The 20,105-nt window shown below is 39.8% G+C and overlaps 1 protein-coding gene across 1 annotated transcript in view; it reads right to left on the bottom strand.

The window, feature by feature from the left end:
- bmpr2b (bone morphogenetic protein receptor, type II b (serine/threonine kinase)) overlaps positions 1 to 20,105 on the bottom strand; it is a 120,053-nt gene that overhangs the window by 50,929 nt on the left and 49,019 nt on the right. The window contains exons 2-3 of the mRNA XM_066688627.1: positions 8,189 to 8,368; positions 4,555 to 4,734 (exon numbers count right to left, since the gene is read on the bottom strand). Of these exons, the coding sequence (XP_066544724.1) occupies positions 4,555 to 4,734; positions 8,189 to 8,368 (360 nt within the window). The remainder of the gene's footprint in view (positions 1 to 4,554; positions 4,735 to 8,188; positions 8,369 to 20,105) is intronic.

Raw genomic sequence — 20,105 nt, 5'->3', positions numbered from 1 at the left:
ACACTTAACTTAATATTGATTCAATACCCACACTTCATTTAATTTTCACATTTCATGTATCGGTGAAAGTGATTTTCCTGTCATTATGTAGCAATTGAAAGTTCACACAAGCTGGTTAATAAAATAATCTTATCCTGTGTCGCCGCCCTAACCCCCCCGCCCATTAGTGTTGATAATTCAAAACCCTGTGTTTAGCGGGGGTTCCTGTGGCAGTAATTATAAACAGCCACCTCGGGTTGTGCATGTTAACCTAATGGTTCCCTCCCACTGGCCTGCCCCCAGGAGCACAGCCTATGATCTTGCTTCTGTGTAGTGTGCAGGGATCAGGAAACCGGATTTTATCTCTGGTAAACATCTCTGGCTGACATTCAGGAAGTGAAACCACAGCCTTGTTCTCACACACAACAGTCAAGAGGGCGCCCTAGAATTCACGCTGGCCTCAGCAACAGCAAGAACGGTTGTGCCGCCTTCATCCAGCTGCATTATGGGTACATTTGCAAAGGCTCTCTCTCAAACTACCCACTTACTAAATGCCAAAAATAACTGGCATATGTTATAATCCTGCTTATAAATGGCTGAATTGAAAGAACAGATAAATATGTTATAACAATCCCAATGTGATCAGAAACCAAGTCAAGATTATACAAATTATTGTTAAATTAAACTGTACCATGATAGACAGGGAGGTTTTGGTTTGGTTTTCCTGTTTATTTATTTTTATTTATTATAGGAGTGAGTGGTGATCAAACCAATCTTCCAGGGCTCCTACTACAATGTGGTAATATGACTAGGCTGCCCCAACCCAAAAATGAGACCATGGCCATGTGCATAACAAAGGATATGCTTGTTGTAGATGTAGGCATAGCTTTTCCAGCAGCTCCTGAACTGCAGTCAGTTTCCCCAGCCCTTCCCTTCCCTGCCCCCTTAAACACCACCCAGACAGACAGCTGGCCTGACCCTACATCACAGTCTGAACCGCTAAACATGATCAGGGGATTGAACCCAGCAACCCTGCAATCCACAGCCAGGGATAATGACAGCATTACACAGTCTGAGCGACTGTACACAACACAGGGACCCTCAAGACTACACGTTGTATTTCAGCATATGCTTACACTAGAGGATACTGTTTGTTGAGCCTCCTACTCAAGACTGAGATTCCCCGTTTAGGATTTATAGGAGAAATGCATTTCAGCCACTTAACCCCTGACTCTGACACGCTCCAGGTTTTATAACCCACATAACTGTGCTACAGCTGACTGTCACCTCATATCATCATGAGATTCGTGCCTTGGCAGAGTCAAACCAGGGAGATGATCCCTTGGCTGGCGAAGGCCTCTCTGTTCTCCTCATATGGGCTCAGGAAAGCCCTTCTGCAGCTCTCTTGCAGTGGTCCCCGCTGACAGACTGAATGTAGCGCAGTAGGCCCTCACTTGGTCATTTCGATCAGCTCCGAAAATGCGTGTCAGACCTCGATTGACTGCTTAATTGGTTGTTTCACTCAATTTTCTGCTTTGCTAATCGCTGGCAGCAAAACCTACTTTATCAGTTTCATTTCAGCCCTTCAGTAAATTCAAAGCCCAGATAGTTCTGGCATAAAGGTTTATTTTTTTATTGATTGAATGGGAATTACAGTAAAAAAGAAGATACAGTATCAGCAAGCAGCAGGTTGATTTTAAGCACTTTGTTCTGTGTTACTGCCATGTGACAGTTTGACTGGTGGTGGAAGTTGTTTTCCTGTTTCTGAAGCACTCCCAAACTATTGTAATAAAGCCTATTAAAATGTAAACTCCTAAATGGTCACACTTGAGGGGTAAATTCCAACAATTTTACTGGTAAGATTAAATTAATTAGGCCTACAATTTGTATAATACAAACTTCGGATAACTACGCCTTTTGTTTCATTTTGTTTTGTATGGTTGTAAAAATGTTGACTTTGAAGTCAAGAGATGGCATTTCAATAGTGAGGGGAATTTATACATTAAAATGAGGCTCTGGGACTGATGTATACATATACATTGGTCTAGTGGGTGTATTTATTTACCAGAAACATGATCTGACAGACTTTGTTAATACCTTATAAATACACATTCTTCTGAGTAGCATTAACATTAAAAGGCATCTGTTTCACACAAGTCTAAACCCATCCACCCAAAGTAGACATCAGATAATTACCAAAATTAAATGCAATATATTAAAGTTGTGCCAGCAAGTTTGGGAAGCAGTACGACAACTATGCACAGAGCAATAGGAAAATCCATATTAAAAGAGACAGTCTCTGAAACACTGTGTGTACAACTCACAAATCAAACAACAGCAGCCCCACATGAACACCGCTTGGAAGGATCCATAATCCACACTTCTCTAATAAGAACAATCTGATAAATTAAATCTAATGTCACTTTCTCCTCAAAGGTAAGCTAAGAGCATGAGAATGCACCTCAGAAGAATGTAAAAAGCTCTGTGTTTTTTTTTTTTTTTTTTTATAAAACTACCAAATGTAGTGGACCTGGCCAATTTTCTCCTGTAGCATAAAGACTAGCAAATCTAGCCAATTTGCTGTCTCAGGTGATTCACAATGCTCAGCAACCAGGTATTGCTGTGCTTGCATGTCTGCTGAGGTTTCTGTTTTAGCTGCACGGCCTATACTGTCTCTCTTATTTTACCACAGCAGGTATCTGTACTGTATCAGTAGCATTCCTGGCCCCTAAGTAATTGAGAATAACAGTGAACAAGCACCAATCCCAACCCTACATTACACCTTCAAGGCTTCTTGGCATGGGATTCAGAAGTTACCAGAAGGAACCCTTCATATTAGTAGCCAGCTGGACCCACACTGACCACATGGCAGACTGTAACATGAGTTTGAAATCAGCTGAAAATGCCATCTGATCTTGTTCCGTGGCTTGCTGTATTAATCCTGCCACCAGTGCTGTTCTTTGTGTTGTAAAGGGGAATGGCCCACTTTTGGCTATTACACCCAGGTCAGTGCACACTGTTTATGCAGAAACACGGTCATCCTTTTCAGCGCTCTGGGTCCCCAAGATCTGGGCCACAGCTGTAATCCACGGGCTTGATCTGTTACAATGTGACCAGGGCTCGGGCTTTGCCTTCAGGGGGTGGGTTTTCCAAGAACACATTTTCCAATGGGCATGTGTTCAGTACAAATGCTCCAGGAAAAGAGACATAAAGCCCAGTATTGATGAAGTCACTGAGATCTTTCTAAATCTCCACAACTGCATTATTATATATCAGGTAGCTGGTGCATTTCCACTGCATCAGCTGTGCTAGCCACTCATTTCCATTTGCATACTGTAGTCTATTGTTATTTCATATTTCTCAATTTTCACTAAGATTGTGGCCAGACATTAAATATTTTTTTCTGTTGTGCTATTAATACCATCTGTGTTGTGTACAGAGTGCAAGTCAGCCTTCAGAATTAGACATTAACTACACTGTACTCAATCCACACAGCTGGGCAGAATTGGGTATGAATGCTTAATTTATTTTCCTAAAAAAAAAAAAACTGACTGAATCTCCTCCTTGTCTGCAAAAATAATTTAGAGCAGAGACAACAATGCAACCCAGTGCATCAACAGCTAATGGATTAGTCTAGGGATTAATCCACAATTTCCCCCTTTGAGACAGAACCCCTGCTCTCCTTCAAATACTGGTTTAAGGCATTATAGTTACATACTAAATAAAACTGACAAGGTTTTAACCAGGGCCATTAAGAATGGCAACACAGGCCTACTATTTATTATGGGAATACTGGGGCAGAACTGAGGGGTACAGATTTGTTCAAGTGGTTCAAGCAACAGAAAAAGCTAGTTTTCTAAGATCAAGACAACAGCAGTCAACTAAAGAAATAAAAAAAGTGTCTTTATTGTTTTGCCAACTGCACAGAACTGCAATAATCTATCAGTGATCTCTTCCTTCACTCCTCTACCCACAACCTGCAATCTCAATTGCACTTTGATGAAAGTGGCGCCTTCGTATTCCGCTGCCATGTCCTTGATCTAGGCCGGCTTCCTTAGACCTCAAGCACACAGAACATAAACAAGGTCACTTGTTGTCTTAACGTGCCTGAGAGGAAGCATAATGTCTTAGCAAGGCCCACAGTTTTCATGTAGCACACCAAAAAAAGAAACACACGTCTCACACAGGTGAGATTATAATGCAAACCAGCAACTAGACTTCAAACTGGGTTGTACCCTGAGGTTGAGAATTTACACAAGCTAAGGTACGCGTGTTCATAAAAAAGAGCTGCAGGAGGCGCACTTGTCTACTGGGTTGCCTTCCTCACCTCACCATGTGTGTATGAGGCCAAAGAGTTGTGAATCACTCTCAGACTCAAATCATAACTCTCTACCACTCTCATACAGTTTACAGCTAAACTGTTTTTTAACATATTCTTTTCTTAACATGATTCTTGCAGATAACAAATGCAACCACAAAAAAACATTTTCCAGTCTGACTATTTCAAATATCTGGGCATGGAGCACTAAGGATGATGAGCAGGTGTCTGCTGTGGCACTGAGGACGGTCACTTACTTAGGGGCAAGACACTAGTGGGTATGGCAGGAGGGAAGTCCTCAGTGAAGTTGACATTGCACATGTTGGTGCTGCAGCAGCAGAAGCGGTAGGTGCCGTTCTGGATCTGGGAGGGGGTGGTGGTTACCACACAGCGGTCGTCATGGCACTCCTGCTGGTCCCCAATGTGAGCCCAGCATCCTGGAGAAGAGACACCAACCAACAACAACAGGTATCAAGGTACTGGGCATCTGCGCTTCACCTTAGAGGTCAAAGTAAAACCGGCTTCACTTCACGGGCACACAGATTCGTGGAGTTTCAGGAGAACATTGCACGGATTGTACAGGGTTTATGGACAAAGTAGCGCAAAGCATTGTGATTAAAAGTGTCTCTGCATGTTAAGTAGGTAGGTAGCTGGCATAGATTATCCAGCACTAGGTGTAGGCTCAAGAAACTGAAATAGATACAACTGTTATGCAACAGGAGTCTTATTGGCTTTCCCAAATACACCACAAACTATAAATATGAAATTTAATGGACAGTTTTCAGTCAGGTGTTATGCTTGTCCGTAATGCTTCGTCACATAAGCCACATTTTGCGCAAACAAAATGGTACATTGAGGACAACCATGAAAATCTGGTTTTATCCAGTTAGATGTATTATGTGTATGAGCGGAAATTTAAATGTATTCCAAAAGGAAGAAAGATAAATAAAAGCAATATTACACACGTTTCTTTACTTAATCTGGTAAACTCTTGTACAGTCTTTATTACTGTGCCTTATTAGTGTTCATTAGATAGTGCATCTTAGAGGAACTACATTAGTACTATATCTTTGTGGTTATTCCTCTTCCTGACATGAGTGTTTTCTGGGGTTTCTGTCAGATGTTACTTGCTTTTTATTCAGCACACATTTTCAATCGCCCATAATAAAAATAAAAAATAAACATTTGATCTGAAGCCTTTAACTGCACCCCACTATTCTACTAGCCCAGTCTATGAATATGAAAATAATCTAGATGTATATAGAGATGCTTTTCTTTGAAGACCAACAGTTCCTGAATCAATTAATTAGTGCGCAATAGGCAGCTTGTTCTGCGCTAGAGAGAGTTCCATAATGCCTTTTGAGCAATTTGGTCTGGCTGATTGTTTTCATTAGCCGGCATTGCCCATGAATTAAACAGGTCTCTCTGTGGTCAGGACATTAACTCACTTTCAATTCCCCAAGCCTCATTCAGCGCTTTGACACTGGCTTCCCCTTGACCAGCTAATGTGAGCGGAGCACCGTGTTCACAAAGAGCACGCAGGACTGCAAACTGATTCACACAGCACGGCATTGCCTGTGCCACATGCCCAGTCTGTTTCATCCAGCGATTTTCCACCTACTGATGAAACCTCACTAGCCTAATGGCTTGGAATCACCTGGATCATAATGAACACAGCAAGCTAGAGAGTAAGAGGTGCTACTATAACACCAGCACTGTAACAGCAGAGCCTGCAAATAAATGTGTTTCCTAGACTGATAGCTCCGTTTATTCTCACTGGCAGGGAACAAATGAAGCACCTTTAAATAGCTCTCAGAGCTTGCCAGTTACAGAGCAATGCCGACTAAAGAGACTCCCTGTTGTGTTGGTATAAGTGTGTGTTCATACTAGGAAGCAGCATCAATTCAGATCGTAAACGGGCCAGATCTTAGCTCCACCTTCCTGTGCAAAACGCCACTGCTGTGAGCTTGCATCAGGCAAGTACTCCATGTCGTCCAAATAAGAAAACACTCATCTTCAGGGATTTCAGCATCCAAGTCACCATCTGAATGAACCTCTAGGATTGGTAGCTGTCAGCTATCAGTTTCGTAAGACAGCCTCACAAGTCAGAAAACTATCTGTGTTAGTTAGACACTTTGTTCAGCCATTCAAGGTAAATTAATACACAAGCTCAGTACAAGTAATAAACCATTTTGTGTTTAGCGCTATGTAACAAGAATATAAGCTAATATATACCCGGTGCTTTTATTTATAGCAGTGCCGGTTGAGATGATGATGTTATATTTGTTAAGCATTATTTGTTTTGTTCTTTGTAGCATCTGTTTGATATGAAACGTAACCACGTGTAATTTATATATTGGAAAACTAACCATATCAACAGACAATTGTGTAGTTTTTTGTTATTTTAGTAGCATGGGAAAGATTTGTGCTTGCCTGTAGGAAAAAAGACTGCTAAAATCTGTCTGTGGTGTGAGATCATGTGATATGTATGGTTTCGAAAGAGGGATCGAATGAAAAACGTCAGCGTGGAGATGGTAGGAATGGGAATAGAGTTTGCGTTTACAATATTGCCGTGTCAGGCAGAAATAATACCGCAGTATACTCACAGCTGGGTGAAACCTCACTGCTGGATACATCTGATTACAGTTTTGATCACATCTGCTGCAGTTTGTCCTTTGCAAAGTATTTTATTGTAACCCTCAAGAACAATGCATAAACATCCTCTACTGCAGCATCCCAAAGAGACATTTTAATACTGTGCTGCAGTGTAGTTAAATGAAAAAGTACACAACAGACTTATTGATGCGTATAGCGAACCAATGCATTCTGTCCCCACAGCAACACAGACAGGCTAAGTGTCAGATTGGGATAAGAGTTGTAGGGAGCTACTTAGAAACACTTAGTGGCATCTCATTGGCTGTGACAATGCACCACGGTTCTACTGACCCTCCCAAAACATGCTGCATAAAAAAGGTCACCTTAGAGGGAAAAAGGTCTATTCCCTACTATCACTGCGAATCATGTCATTTAAAGACCCTCCCCAGGTTGAAGCATATCATTATGTTTTTGCAATTGTTACCCACTGGTAATACAATTGTACTAGTTAATCTTGTTAACATAGTTGTGTATTAGGATGCTTTTAAAGCAGTGGTTCTCAAAGTCTGGTCCCCGGAGCACCAGTGGTCTATGATAGTCTTCCAGGTGGTATGTAGGCTGATGCAAATGTAATGTTTATACCATTTGTCTTGGACTTGAACTAATATTTTACTGATGTGTTTTAATTTAAAAATGAAGCTAGGTAAACCAGCATGACTAAATAAATGCAACATTTTCTATCTGATGATTTTCAATTACAGTATTAAAATTTCCTAAAGGCTGGAGTAAACCGTTCCCAATTAGCTGCTGCACTCTGTTAGACAGCCTGTTCCTAATGCAGCACCACTGGTGCCATTAGGAAAGCAAATGGGAGAAGATGAGGTAGGTGCAGCGGTGGTTTTAGGGTTATATGTAATGGTGGTATAAGATCTGAAAGCCCTCAGCCAAAAAAACATATCTGCTTTAAAAAAAATCTTTATGTTCTGGTAATATGAATAATTTTGTAATACTGGTAATTAGAAATAAGCTAATGTATTTTACACATTTCGATACAATAACTACTTGAGAAAATCATGAAAACCCGAGTGTTTCCCCTTGCAGATTAGTCTTGCTTCATCAAGGCTATAAACAAAGACAAGGGCTCCCGCTCTGTGAAATGATTAACTGCCTTCATAAATACTGAACATACTAAAGAGCCATACGAGACAACTGTACGCATTGCAGGCACAAGAAATGCCAAACTGCGCAAATGGACGAAGATAATGATTAGAGCAGGCAGGCCGTGGGCGCAGTCACCTTGCTTGACGAGGCGGATGTCCCCTTCGTGGGTCTTCTCCCACAGGCCGTAGCAGCGGCTGCCCTTATTACAGCGGATGGTGTCATTCTCTCGGGACACGTGGCTGTCCCCAGACACCTGCTCCTCGAACTGGGGCTGCTGGTCCTTGAAGGCGCACACTCTCTCCTCACTCTGGGCAGCTGCAAAGAGAGGGGGGGCAAAGACAAGTGCACAGGTTAGGAGAGCAGGAACGATTATTATGAAAAATAATAATAAATCAATCACTGTCTCTAAAACTTGATCACTATTATGCAAAAATGTTACAGAAACTGTGCAAGACACAAACAAGCAGAGAAAGATGTATGCTTGGAATAACAAGAGATAGAAAAGGACATGAAAAGATATCTGACCACTGAAAGACTAAGAATGTTAAAATGGCAATGGGCCGGACACATTGCAAGAAGAACAGCAGTGTGGAGTAGCAGTCAGGGCTCTGAGCAGAGGGTTCAGTGCCAGGTGAGGGGGACACTGTTGTTGTGTCCTTGAGCAAGGCACTTAGATTACCTAGATTGATCTAGTAATAGCTCAGGTGTAGAAATGTGATGTACTGTAAATATAATAATAGAAGAACAGAGCTATCAAATGGATCCCAAGAGAAGAATAAAGATCTTAGGGTCTCTCACACATGGGAGTTCTGCTACTCAGCACAGGAATTGTGCCGTTTTGAATATCATAAAAAAAACATTCCTAATTACTGGAAACTGCAATGTTTTGGTTGGATCGGTGCCTCAGAACTGCCACCTCCAGTTTGGTTTGGGATTTATCAAAGCTTAGATTGTGACAGCCTTAGATATGCCTGGTCTGGGTTGGTGCTGTAAAAACACTGCACACACACTACAGCTTCCACGGTCTGAAATCTAGAAGTTCACTGGGGTTCCATCCATATGCTGGAGTTTTGCTTTCAGTTAGCTTTTAACACTGGAAAAGTCACACTCTCCCTTCCCCCCCAACAATATTTAAGAGGAAAATGTATTTTTTTTTATTCTATATCAAAACATACACTTGCATATATTATGAGTTTAAAAATGGAAGGGAAAACCATCAACAATGGAGCGTTTAAGTAATTAAGAAATCAGGTATCGCTAAATGATATCTATTTCAGCTAATCGATTGAACACATATATGTAAGTGTGTGCACGCGTGTATGTACTGTGTAAATCTCATTGATACTGTAATGTACTATTTTTACATTAAGCTCCAAATCCAAAATTTGTGAGGAATCTCCTTGAAATGAGAAGACACTGAGCCAGACACAGGAGCATTTCCGTCTGAAAACAGCTATGTCTGTGAGCTCTACACCTGGCTTACCTGCCGCTCACAACGGATTACACCTTTTAATAGCACCGTACTGCCATGGCAACCATCAAACGGCACTAGCAGGCAGGCTGCAGGTGTCAAACCTCTATATCCTGGAATAAGTCACACCATCACAACATGCCAAGTATATGTCACTGACTAGTCAAAGACTGGCTTGAAATGGGGAAGCTGAAGAACTGCACCACCTACCGTATAACATTTCCACAGTAACAGACATCATGTTTTCATGATTGCCATGAACCAACAAGCCCGTGGTGAGATGCAGCTACAATAGCACCAGGAGCTTTGGGGCTAATATGTTGCAATGTGCTCTAGATAGCCAGGCAAGTCCCATTAATATTGAATGGCTCCAGAAGCCCCTGAGACAAGACGATGTCAAACTATTAAAGGGGTCATTGTGTTGCTGTACAGAAATCACTTACACAACAGCTCAAAAATAAATAAAGACGTTTAAAGGGTGGCATAAGAAGGCATCCTGTTAATCACTAATCACATGCTTCCAAAACAAAGCCCTTCCAAGTCAACAAAAGATAGAATTAATATTGTTTCATCTTTTGTGAAGGAAATAAAGACACCAGTTTTAGGCTGTATGTGTTTCTATCAATACCATGCAAGAATGAGTATGACAGATAAATCAAGCTAGTCTTAGTTTAATATATTTTATACATGTATTAAGACAAACACATAAAGATGACATTGCTTTTTCAGAATGGGATAACTATGTCACTTTTCTGGACAATACTATTAGATATCCTTGTCCTTTTTCATGCCTACAGACTATACTTGTTGATCATTGGACCCAATGAGAGGAGTGTGTCAGGGCAGAAGCTATTCTACAGTGCAAAGTACGTCTGTTCACTATGCACACCAACTCCACTATCACTACATTAAAGCCCTTAAATGACTTGGTTCTCTGTGGTGTGCAATGGAAATTAGATGTTGACAGACATATATTTAAAGGAAATCACCATGAATGAATTAACAAACAAACAAACCAAATAAAAAACATTCTTAGCATTGTGCCATACTAGTTATAGTTTTGTGATCAATGAAAACAAGCTATTTTACTTTGTTTTACTAAAACCTGTATTTTATTTTGGGTAGTGTAGCTTAATATTGCTTGAAATAAAAATGTGGTTGTAGTGTGCTGTTTTATAAATTAAACCTTTTAAATTTCGACTACCTCGCCTTACATTTCGTGGTTTAAAATCAGCTGTTCGAGACGCCCCATACTAAGCTTTGACAGATGAACAGTTGCCAAAAGACAAGGAAGAAAATCACAGTGTGTTGTGAAACAGGCGTAGAAAAGCTGCCCCCTATTCTAGTAGAAGATTTAGTGGGTAATAAGTTATTGTAAAGGACTGCGGCAACATCCTGCCATCATTGATCGATGCTGGAACAAAAAACCTGAAAAAGTAAAAAAAAAAAAAAGTGTGTAAATTCTAAAGAAACGACGAGCCCCATTTCTGTAAGCCGCAAAAATAATTACAGAAGTGAAGGGTTTAATATGCAAGCCCGCTCTCTGGACCACCGGGGGAGTATAGTGCTGTGGGGAGAATTGTCAGGGAGCCCAGGCACTGGAGTTAATGAGGACGAAGAGCTGTGCTGGCCTCTCGACTGCCTGCAGTTACTGTTTACAGGCCTCCAGTTAATTCAGAAGTTCTTAGATATGTTAATCACCAAAATGAATTTCACAGTTTTATGCAAACTGAACTGTGCTTTGAGCTCAGAAGAGGGTAATTAATAACCCCAAGATTTGCAACATTAGGAGAAGAAAATAAATGAATGAATAAAATAAAGAAAAAAAAAGAAAAAATAAGCTCCAGGGGTTCATCATTCATTATTCCTTTTTCCTACATTGTACCACAAGAAAGTTATATTTCTCTGCTGTAATATGCCGGCCGTGCATGGAAAACTAATTCTGAGACAAGCTGGCATTTTCTATGAGGTGAAAAGGGGATTTTTATAATTTAGGTTTATTGGACAAAATCTGGACTTTTTTTTTTTACTCAATGATTTACAGTCAAATCTCTTTTTTACGAAAGCTGTTTGCCATTTGATTTCTAAGCTGCACTGTTCGCGGGCAAAGTAGTAAAATAATAACATTAAATTAATATCATAGCTGATTCTCCTGTCAGTGACCCCTAATGACTTACTGGGCACCTGTGAGACCTGTAATACTGCGACTGCCAGAAATACAGACAAACACACATACAATAAGATGAAAGGAGGATCTCTCGTCAGCCATGACCATATTTGTAAAATATAAAAAACACTGACATAATATTTGTTGAAAAAATTAGAACACACAAATTTAGATAAAACTCTAAAAGACATTTAAGACCAAATCTAATTGGACATACTGCAAAATTAACCAATTTTACAGCTGGATGTAGTGCATGCCACACACACACACAACTTGCAGGAATGCTGTGATGGGGGCTAGGCTGAAGTAGGCTGAGTACTTTAACTACGTATAGAAACTTTGGATTCAAAGAGTCATTGACATCTGAGATTATGGAGTAGCAGGTGAGTATGTAGAAGAGAAGAAATATTAATATTCCCGTTCATTGCCCATCAAAGGTTGTCCAAAGGCAATTCACATTATGCAGTGTCATTCATGGATTGAATCAGAACGTAAAACACAATCCAGACAGTTTAAATGTAAATTAGGCATAAAAACAGTACCCTGATCTCATATTAATAACCTCCAAACTGAAAGGAAAGAAAGACTGGATTTTTTGCTTCTTTTAAATATTTTGAAATTACAATATATGAATTTGGTTGACACCCTGGATCAGAAGTTCACTCAGTTTAAGTTAGTTTCACACAAACTCAGTACAAGTCAGCTAAAGTAACTTTTACATATACTCAGTTTAAGTCCTCAAGATATTTGGCACAGTGCTCTGAACTCTCCTGATGGTGATTAATCTCTTTGGGATATGGCTGATGGTGGGCAAGTGGCGTAATTAATGTCCTACTGAACAGATATTATGATTTTAGTTTTGCTTTTAAACTTGCAAATTCAGATGCAGATCTAATAATAAAGCTGAAAAGGTCCTTTGTGTATTCAGCATGGACCCAATCGCTTGTTTATTGAAGAACAGATTCCATTTAATTTATGAATAAAGACTTTGGGGTTTGTATGAACTTGAGTGGGATGGAAAATTATTACTGTTTGTGTGAAATGTCTTCTGTGAGTCTAAGGTAAGATAAAGCAGAATCCAGACTCGGCGATGTCAAGGAACGGTCTGATCTCCTTGGCTGATGCTTCTTGTGAAGCGTATGCTGTACTCAGATCTCAACTGAAGTGCATTCAGGCTCTACAGATAAGACGAAGGAGGAAAAATATGGTTAAAAGTGTTACTGCACTGATGGGGAGTTGTAACACGTGCCTTTGAAATCCATTCTTCTTCCAGGTCTAGTAAGATGTAGTCTGCCCTTGTAAAATACCCTAATCACATGCAACACAGCAGAAAAATTAACTGAAGCAGTAATTACCTCGCATTTAGATTGTGAAGCAGCCTTTTTCATTCTGTAATATTACAAAGTCTTAAACTTGCCAGGGATTTTGTCTTTTGGACCATTTGGTTTACTCTCAGAAGCTGCATTGCTAATTTTCCCTAAACATGCAAGAACCAACTGTGGACTTAAATGGGACCAAGCGGTACAATTCTGAGGGCTGGCACTGGCACGGTCCCTTGAATGTTTTGTCTGTCTGCTTTCTTTTCCATATTTATTTCTGGAAATGACACCGATGCAGTCACTACACATTTACACTCTTGTTTTTACATTCTGTGAGCCTTGTACAAAATCGTACCGAATGATGTGTGAAAAATGTTTAAAGGGGGGGAATTCGACTGTAATTACACGCAAAGGGAATTCTTGAAGAAAGAGAATTTAAAAGCTGGTTAGCACCGCAAAAGGATGGAAAACAAAGCCTCCTCAAAGAAATCAACCCCTCAGTGAGAAACTAAAACTCGGCACGGTGGAAACCAACACATAGATTTGAAGCTCTGATAGGATTACAAAGAACATAAAACAATAGACCAATCCAGGTAGTTTAGGCCAAATTACTGTCATAAGTAAATCTGATAATACATTGTTGGCTATTAAGTATAAAACAGGGTTATACCAGGTCTTCCCATAGCTATTTTGGCTAAGCTTAAGTCTACGTTTAGGACTAGAATATCATCTTTAAAAATGTCTTTATCTGGTACTCCACAAATAACATGGTTATTAAACTATGTTCCTGTCCTTTTTGTAAATCATTTTCTTCTTGATTGGGAGGCAACTTAATGAATCTGTAAAAATAACTGTTAAAAAAGAAAAATGCTAATATTATTTCTAAACAAAACCCAATCACCTTCTAACTTAGTGAAAGCTAGATTGTTGCTACTGCTGTTTCCATATAGCACTGGTTAAAGAATAGGCCACCAACTTCTCATCTTCTATCTGTTGTTTCCTCCAGGTTCAACATAACACAACAGTGAGTATTTTTAAACTCAATCTATTGCTTTACTTTTTGAAGGTCTCAAATGTGTCTGAATTTCTTCATTGTTTGTAAGAGCAGCAAAACCAATAGAAATCAGTTATTGCAAAGTTCTATCCTAAATGCACGTTAAAGACTTTCCTGGGAATATCAAATCTACTTGGATACAAAACCAACAAAGTAACTACAACAAAAATATTTTACAATACACATGTATCCAATTCCAACAGCATCCATTCATAGAATCTAAATGTATAACAGGATTAGTGGGAGTTAAATGCTTTTAAAAAAATCAGGATTTATTTATATGTTTATTTAAGTGCAAGCTTTAAGGAGGAACAGTAAGTGAGAAGAAAAACAGGAAAGACTTTAAAAACACTGCAAAGTCAGTGCCAAAAAAATAAACATGTAAAATGTAAGGCTGAAAGTGCACAAACAGGAGATATGGTACAAATTACCATAAGGTTAAATCTATTCATTTGTCACAATACATATTATGCTTATACACATATTTTTTAGCTGTATTTCAGTTATATTTCCAGACACAAATACCAATCAGTCTGGCTGTGTGAGTGTTTATCAGTCAGGAGAAGTCATTAACAACTGCAATTTCCTGGTATTTTGGAGTCAAACAAAGAGTTCAAGCTGCTCCCTGTGTTTAATAACAAGAATGTCCCTCAAAAGTCAAGTTTGAAAGGTTTAGTTACCAATAAAAGAAAGGAAGAAGGGGAAAAAACATTCTCTCTATATAAACATTCCCAGCCTCAGAGAGAAATTAAGCCATGTAGAATCAGACATGAAAACTTAGTGCTGTCCATGTATAAATGCCAAGAAAATCTAAATCAATACTGTATTTGTACTTTACTGTATTCACTAGGTTTAATGCATATACCAATACAGTGTCTATCACACATATAGAAACCCTATCTAGTACTGCAGCAGTTTAGTGATTCAACCCTACTGAAGCACATTATATTTATGGATTACGGATACATCCCTGCGTCTGCTCACTTCTCCTCCTAGCGAGAATCTGAAAATGGATGAGGAAGCAGCTGACAGACAATGGGCTGCAGACACTGCGCTTCATGAGAGAGAGGGCTCTCCTGGCTGGCTGTGTGTTAATGGTGTCGGCACTAATTAAGCACCATGTTTTGGAAGAGTAGCAGAAGGAGGATCAAGACCGGGCAAGTGGAGACCGAAAGATGACTTTGGGAGATGTCCATGGATCTGAGAAAAAGTGTTTAATTTGTGCACAATGTAGGCCTCAGGCTATGTTAGACAGTGTCTGAACTTGAAATAAAACAATACATTTGGGATGGGTCCAATACTCTAGTACTCAAACTCACTAACTTAATTTCATTCTCAAGTACCTGGAAAAAAAACTAAAAAAACTTGATGAATGAAAGTTAAACATATTTGAACACTATTCACACCTACCACTTTGATACAAACACTGGCTGGTAGCAGAATGACTGACCCTAGTTGGGTTTAATCCACAGGTGTATAGCACTCCAGTTCAACCGTCTATCAGCTGGAGGCTTGGTCTAATACAATTTATGTGTCCATGAAAACCAAGAGGTGTGCATTTTATTGCAGTCTCTCTTTACAATAGATAACTGTGTGCGAAATGGAACAGAGGAAGTGAAGCAATGTGAAAACAGAGATCCATACACTCAAACACCAACGTCAAAACATTCAAGCGGTGAAAGAGAAAGTGAGGTGAAAGAAAAAATGAGGAAAACTTTAAATCACATCTATTCTTTCTTTATAGAAATGCCTTTTTTCAAGACAATGTTTAGCATAACAGCCGCAAGCAGAATAAAGAACACAAGAAACACACAAAACGCACTACCAGATACGAAACGGAACGAGTGAGAAATTATCTGATAAGGCAAGTCCATGGAATTTGCGCTAATCCTTTAACTATCGGGGCATCCCAAACAAAAGCCTTGTTGTAGCAGGGAAAGAGGAGGAAAAAGAAAATCCAAGTGAAAGTAGATAGTAGTAAGCACAGTATTCCCACAATCCTCTTCACACACAACGAGATGTCTTTGGTATGCATACAGTTACACAGAAGATAAAGAGTTTTAGAGAAGCGCTGTATCTGTCTTCCAGAAACCTTCGGTTCTTGGTTCTCAACAGTTACACTTACACAAGAAAGGGAAGTTTGCCATAGTCGTCTTCTTACACCTGCAAATACCAAGCTCTAACCGATTTTCGAACGTAAATCCACCCCCCAAAAGTGATTCTATCTAAAATAATACAGTTTCACTAACTCGGCAATCTCTGCAGATGGCACCTACTTGAGGTCGACTCGAGTCACAGTACCTTCTTCACTAAATTATGACTAAATATCACTAAAAACAATAGTCTTACAGTCTTACTTCACCCCTTCACGGGAATCATCAGGAGTGTTATTAATAGCATATTTTCCACAGCGTTTAGGCTAACGCAATGCTGAAAAAACAGCTGAAGGGGACATTCTAAATTAAAAAGGGATTGCACATTGATTATGTGAGAAAGAGTATTCATTTTCATAATGTTGCAGCTCTTACGGTATTTATAAGCAATAACAATAGACTCATTATTGTGAACACTATTTGTACTACAAACAAATACCTAACGTAATGAATTTAGTAGGGAGAAAGCCTACCATTGTTACTAAAGATTAGTTTAGTTTGATACAAAGCCAGAGGAATAATGCACCATGCCTCTGTCTTGTGCTGTATTCTCTCGTCATACTGAAGGAGTTGATCCCAGATGTACTCTATGAGGGAGTAGGGCCATGCAAACCTATTGGCCTTACACTACTGTGTTCCACTGTCAGCTTTGTGTTAATAGCATTATTCTGATGTTAAATTGTAAGGGCTCTCATCCTAAAATTAAAATCAGTGCTGGAAGTACTGTCCAAAATATGGTAATGCATACTTGTAGTCATGGTGCCCTTAAAACAAACTCAGCGCAGATCTTCTGCTACAATGCCTCTGCCAGTGTCTTGTGTGATGAGTGTACCAGTAATCAAGGCAGTGGATTTACTTTTATTTTAAAAAGTAAATACAAGCAGTCTGTCTGTTCCTCCCTTGAAATGTTGCCAAAATATCACGTAAAAAAAACTACAGAGAAAGATTATTGATGCCAATTTCCCACTTAGAAAAGAACTGTAGAGATATTCATGACTTAAGACAACAAGGACTGGAATAAAATTTAAAAAACATTAATCAGCAAATTAACTCAATCAATTTCACGATGCAGAACAAATACATTTAATATGTCATGTAGATTTTAAAATACTAGCCATCTACTGTTAACCACACAGACTGTTGTGGGAAAGAGCTGAAAAACAAAAATGAATCATGGGACTCGAGAGGCGCTTTGAATGTCACATTGAAACAAATAGACATTTCTCACAAGCGGGGATATGCAAGATGTATACTAACTACATTGACTACCTCCCAAGATATATTTAAGCAGGTGGTGACCTAGCAACAATGCTTAAATTAACTGTAGACTCTATCATAGCCATCAGTGTTGTTCATAATGTTAATCACCAAGTAATGCTGCTTATTCAAGTATATAATGACAGTACCTTGTAAAGTAGGGGACAAAATCTAACTTCCTGCAAATATTGCGCTCAGTGATAAAACAGGTTGGTCTGCTCACAAGCTTGCAATACTAATTAGGTATTGGTGCACCAATTAAACCTGTCAGAGTTACAGTTTCCCCTTTGGAATGGTGTGCACTGTTCCACAGCGTGCAGCCAACAAACTTCAGAGGAACCCAGAGCTCATGCAAGACTTGCAACCCAACTTCCCCTCCCACAACACATTCACAGCTGCAGTCTCTGGGTCTCATGATTCACTCAGCACACCCTGCAGCATGTCACTGTCTACAGGTATTAAAATATTCCGATGCCAGAATACGCCCAGGCCCCTGATGCCTCAGTTTCAGCATTGTATTCTTCCTGGGCTTGTCTGGAGGCAGCCGGTTCGATTTGGGATCATGTGCCGCAGGTTGAACAGTTCAAATGAAGCTGCAGTAGGGTGTTTTTGAGCCTTTATATTCTCATTAAGTGTTCAGATCACAGGGATGCATCAGAGACAAGTGTTGTGATGAGTATAATATACATATATACGTTTATTTTGGCTGGAGCTTCTCATCACCATCATCCTATATCAATCTACTGCTGGATGAAGGCCCCCCCAAGATAGTTATGAATCATCTTAAAAAAAATCATCTGGACTGCTTCTTATGCACTCTCATATTCTGGCTGCTTAGAGACAAACACTGATCCAATGGAAATGCAAGGCGATGCATTTTGAACTGATAAGAGATTGGTGGGGTAGAATATAATATGTGCTGTGGATCAAGATGGAGGAATTGGGAGGGGGGCGATAAGGCCATAGACAGCAGAATGACTCAGATTGTCAAACCAGCTATTGCTTCAAAACTGGAAACATTCCTACCCCAGTACCCCTCCCTCACTTTTTCCCCTGCTGGCTCTCTGTCACTCGAAATCCTCTCAATAGATACATAAGCCGAGTTCCCCAAGAGGAAACGACAAAACCTATTTTGAGCAGAATAATAACAGATCAAACGAGTGGACGTTTATATAGACGGCGTCTTCCACGGATAAAGGCATGGAAGGGGGATTGGTTCTGGGGATGGGATGGGATGGGTGGGGGGTGTTGCTGAAAGGAACTCATTATGAAACATAACAGAAATCTTCGAGTACAGGCTTAGCCGCATAGCCCTGCCCGTCTCCTTTGTTGAGGGCGCTGCAGTGGGCTCATTTTCAGCGTCTCCCACTGGCATCCTTTCAGTAGCCTAATCTCTGGCTTCTGTGTGTAGTCCATGCTCTCTGCCACCCCTCATTACCTCAGAGAGCGCTTGTTTTGATTGGCGTGCAGACAGGAATGTTTTGTTCGTGCAGAGTTCAAGGCCTCTCGGCGCAAAACCCTGCGTTACGCGCCTATCTGGCGTTTTTTTTTGTTTACGAGAATCCCCCATCTCCGCGCTCCAGCTCACAGCCTCCAAACCTAGCTTCCATTCAAGGAGAATGCAATTTTAGCGGCGTGGCGAGAAGGAGCTCACATTGAATTGTCCTGTGCATTTTCTTTCCTGAAATAATGCATCACGTGAATATATACATAGACATAACCACAAACTCTGCTCTATAAGGGCAGAACAACAATATTCTATTTTCTTGGAATGCTATTCAGTTTGATGCAAATGGATAAAATGGATATTTATCAAAATAATTTCCCAATTTACCTGTAAACTTGAGGCTAATGTATCTTAGCATCTATAAGATATAATTTAGGATCATGACAGTAGAAGGATTCAAAAATAAAGATATTCTCTAAGAAGCTGATGCAGCTTAAAGGTGTTAAACTGATTTAGTTTAAATGTATCAGCTCTTCAGAGGTCACTGAAACATCACAGATCATCAAGGATGCCAAGAACACAGTTGTGTTTGTGGTGAGCTCCTGGGTCTCTCAAACGAGAGACTGTGTACTAGCCTTATCTCCCCTCTCATTCAAACATTATCTGCAGTGAACCCGGGTTCAGGGACTCAGTCAGGCCTTCCTTCTGAGCTGCAGCTGCATTCTATCGAGGTGGTACAAGAGCAAAGCTTACACTACCTTCCTTTATAAGGCTGGCTGTCCTTATCTATGTTTAACTGTCACCAATTTATAAAAGGGTACAATTGAACAGGAGATATTTATAAATTAATAACAAAACTTTGCAAAACTTGCTAGTGCTAATTATACCCAAGGGGCCAATCAAGCTTGATCTTGACCAAAGTTGCGCTGTAGTGAACAGATCAGGGCTCAGCTGATGTCCAATTCTGGCTCAAATTCGGATCTGACACCTGAACAGGATCTTGATTTTGAAAAGATTGAGGTAGTTATCCTGCTTTGCATATTTAAGTGTGTAAGTGAGGTTTTTTCACAACCGCCAGTTTTCATTAAATTGAGAGTGACATTATTGAAGGTGATAAATTAACAGCAAGTCACATAATTTATACAGTGTCGTCTGTAATAGTTTCTTTAATGAATCATTCTATA

This window comes from Amia ocellicauda, chromosome 16 (genome assembly GCF_036373705.1).
Source record: "Amia ocellicauda isolate fAmiCal2 chromosome 16, fAmiCal2.hap1, whole genome shotgun sequence".
Lineage (NCBI taxonomy): Eukaryota > Metazoa > Chordata > Actinopteri > Amiiformes > Amiidae > Amia > Amia ocellicauda.
The sequence above is the reverse complement of the archived record's forward strand: the minus strand, read 5'-3'. Positions and strand labels throughout refer to the sequence as shown.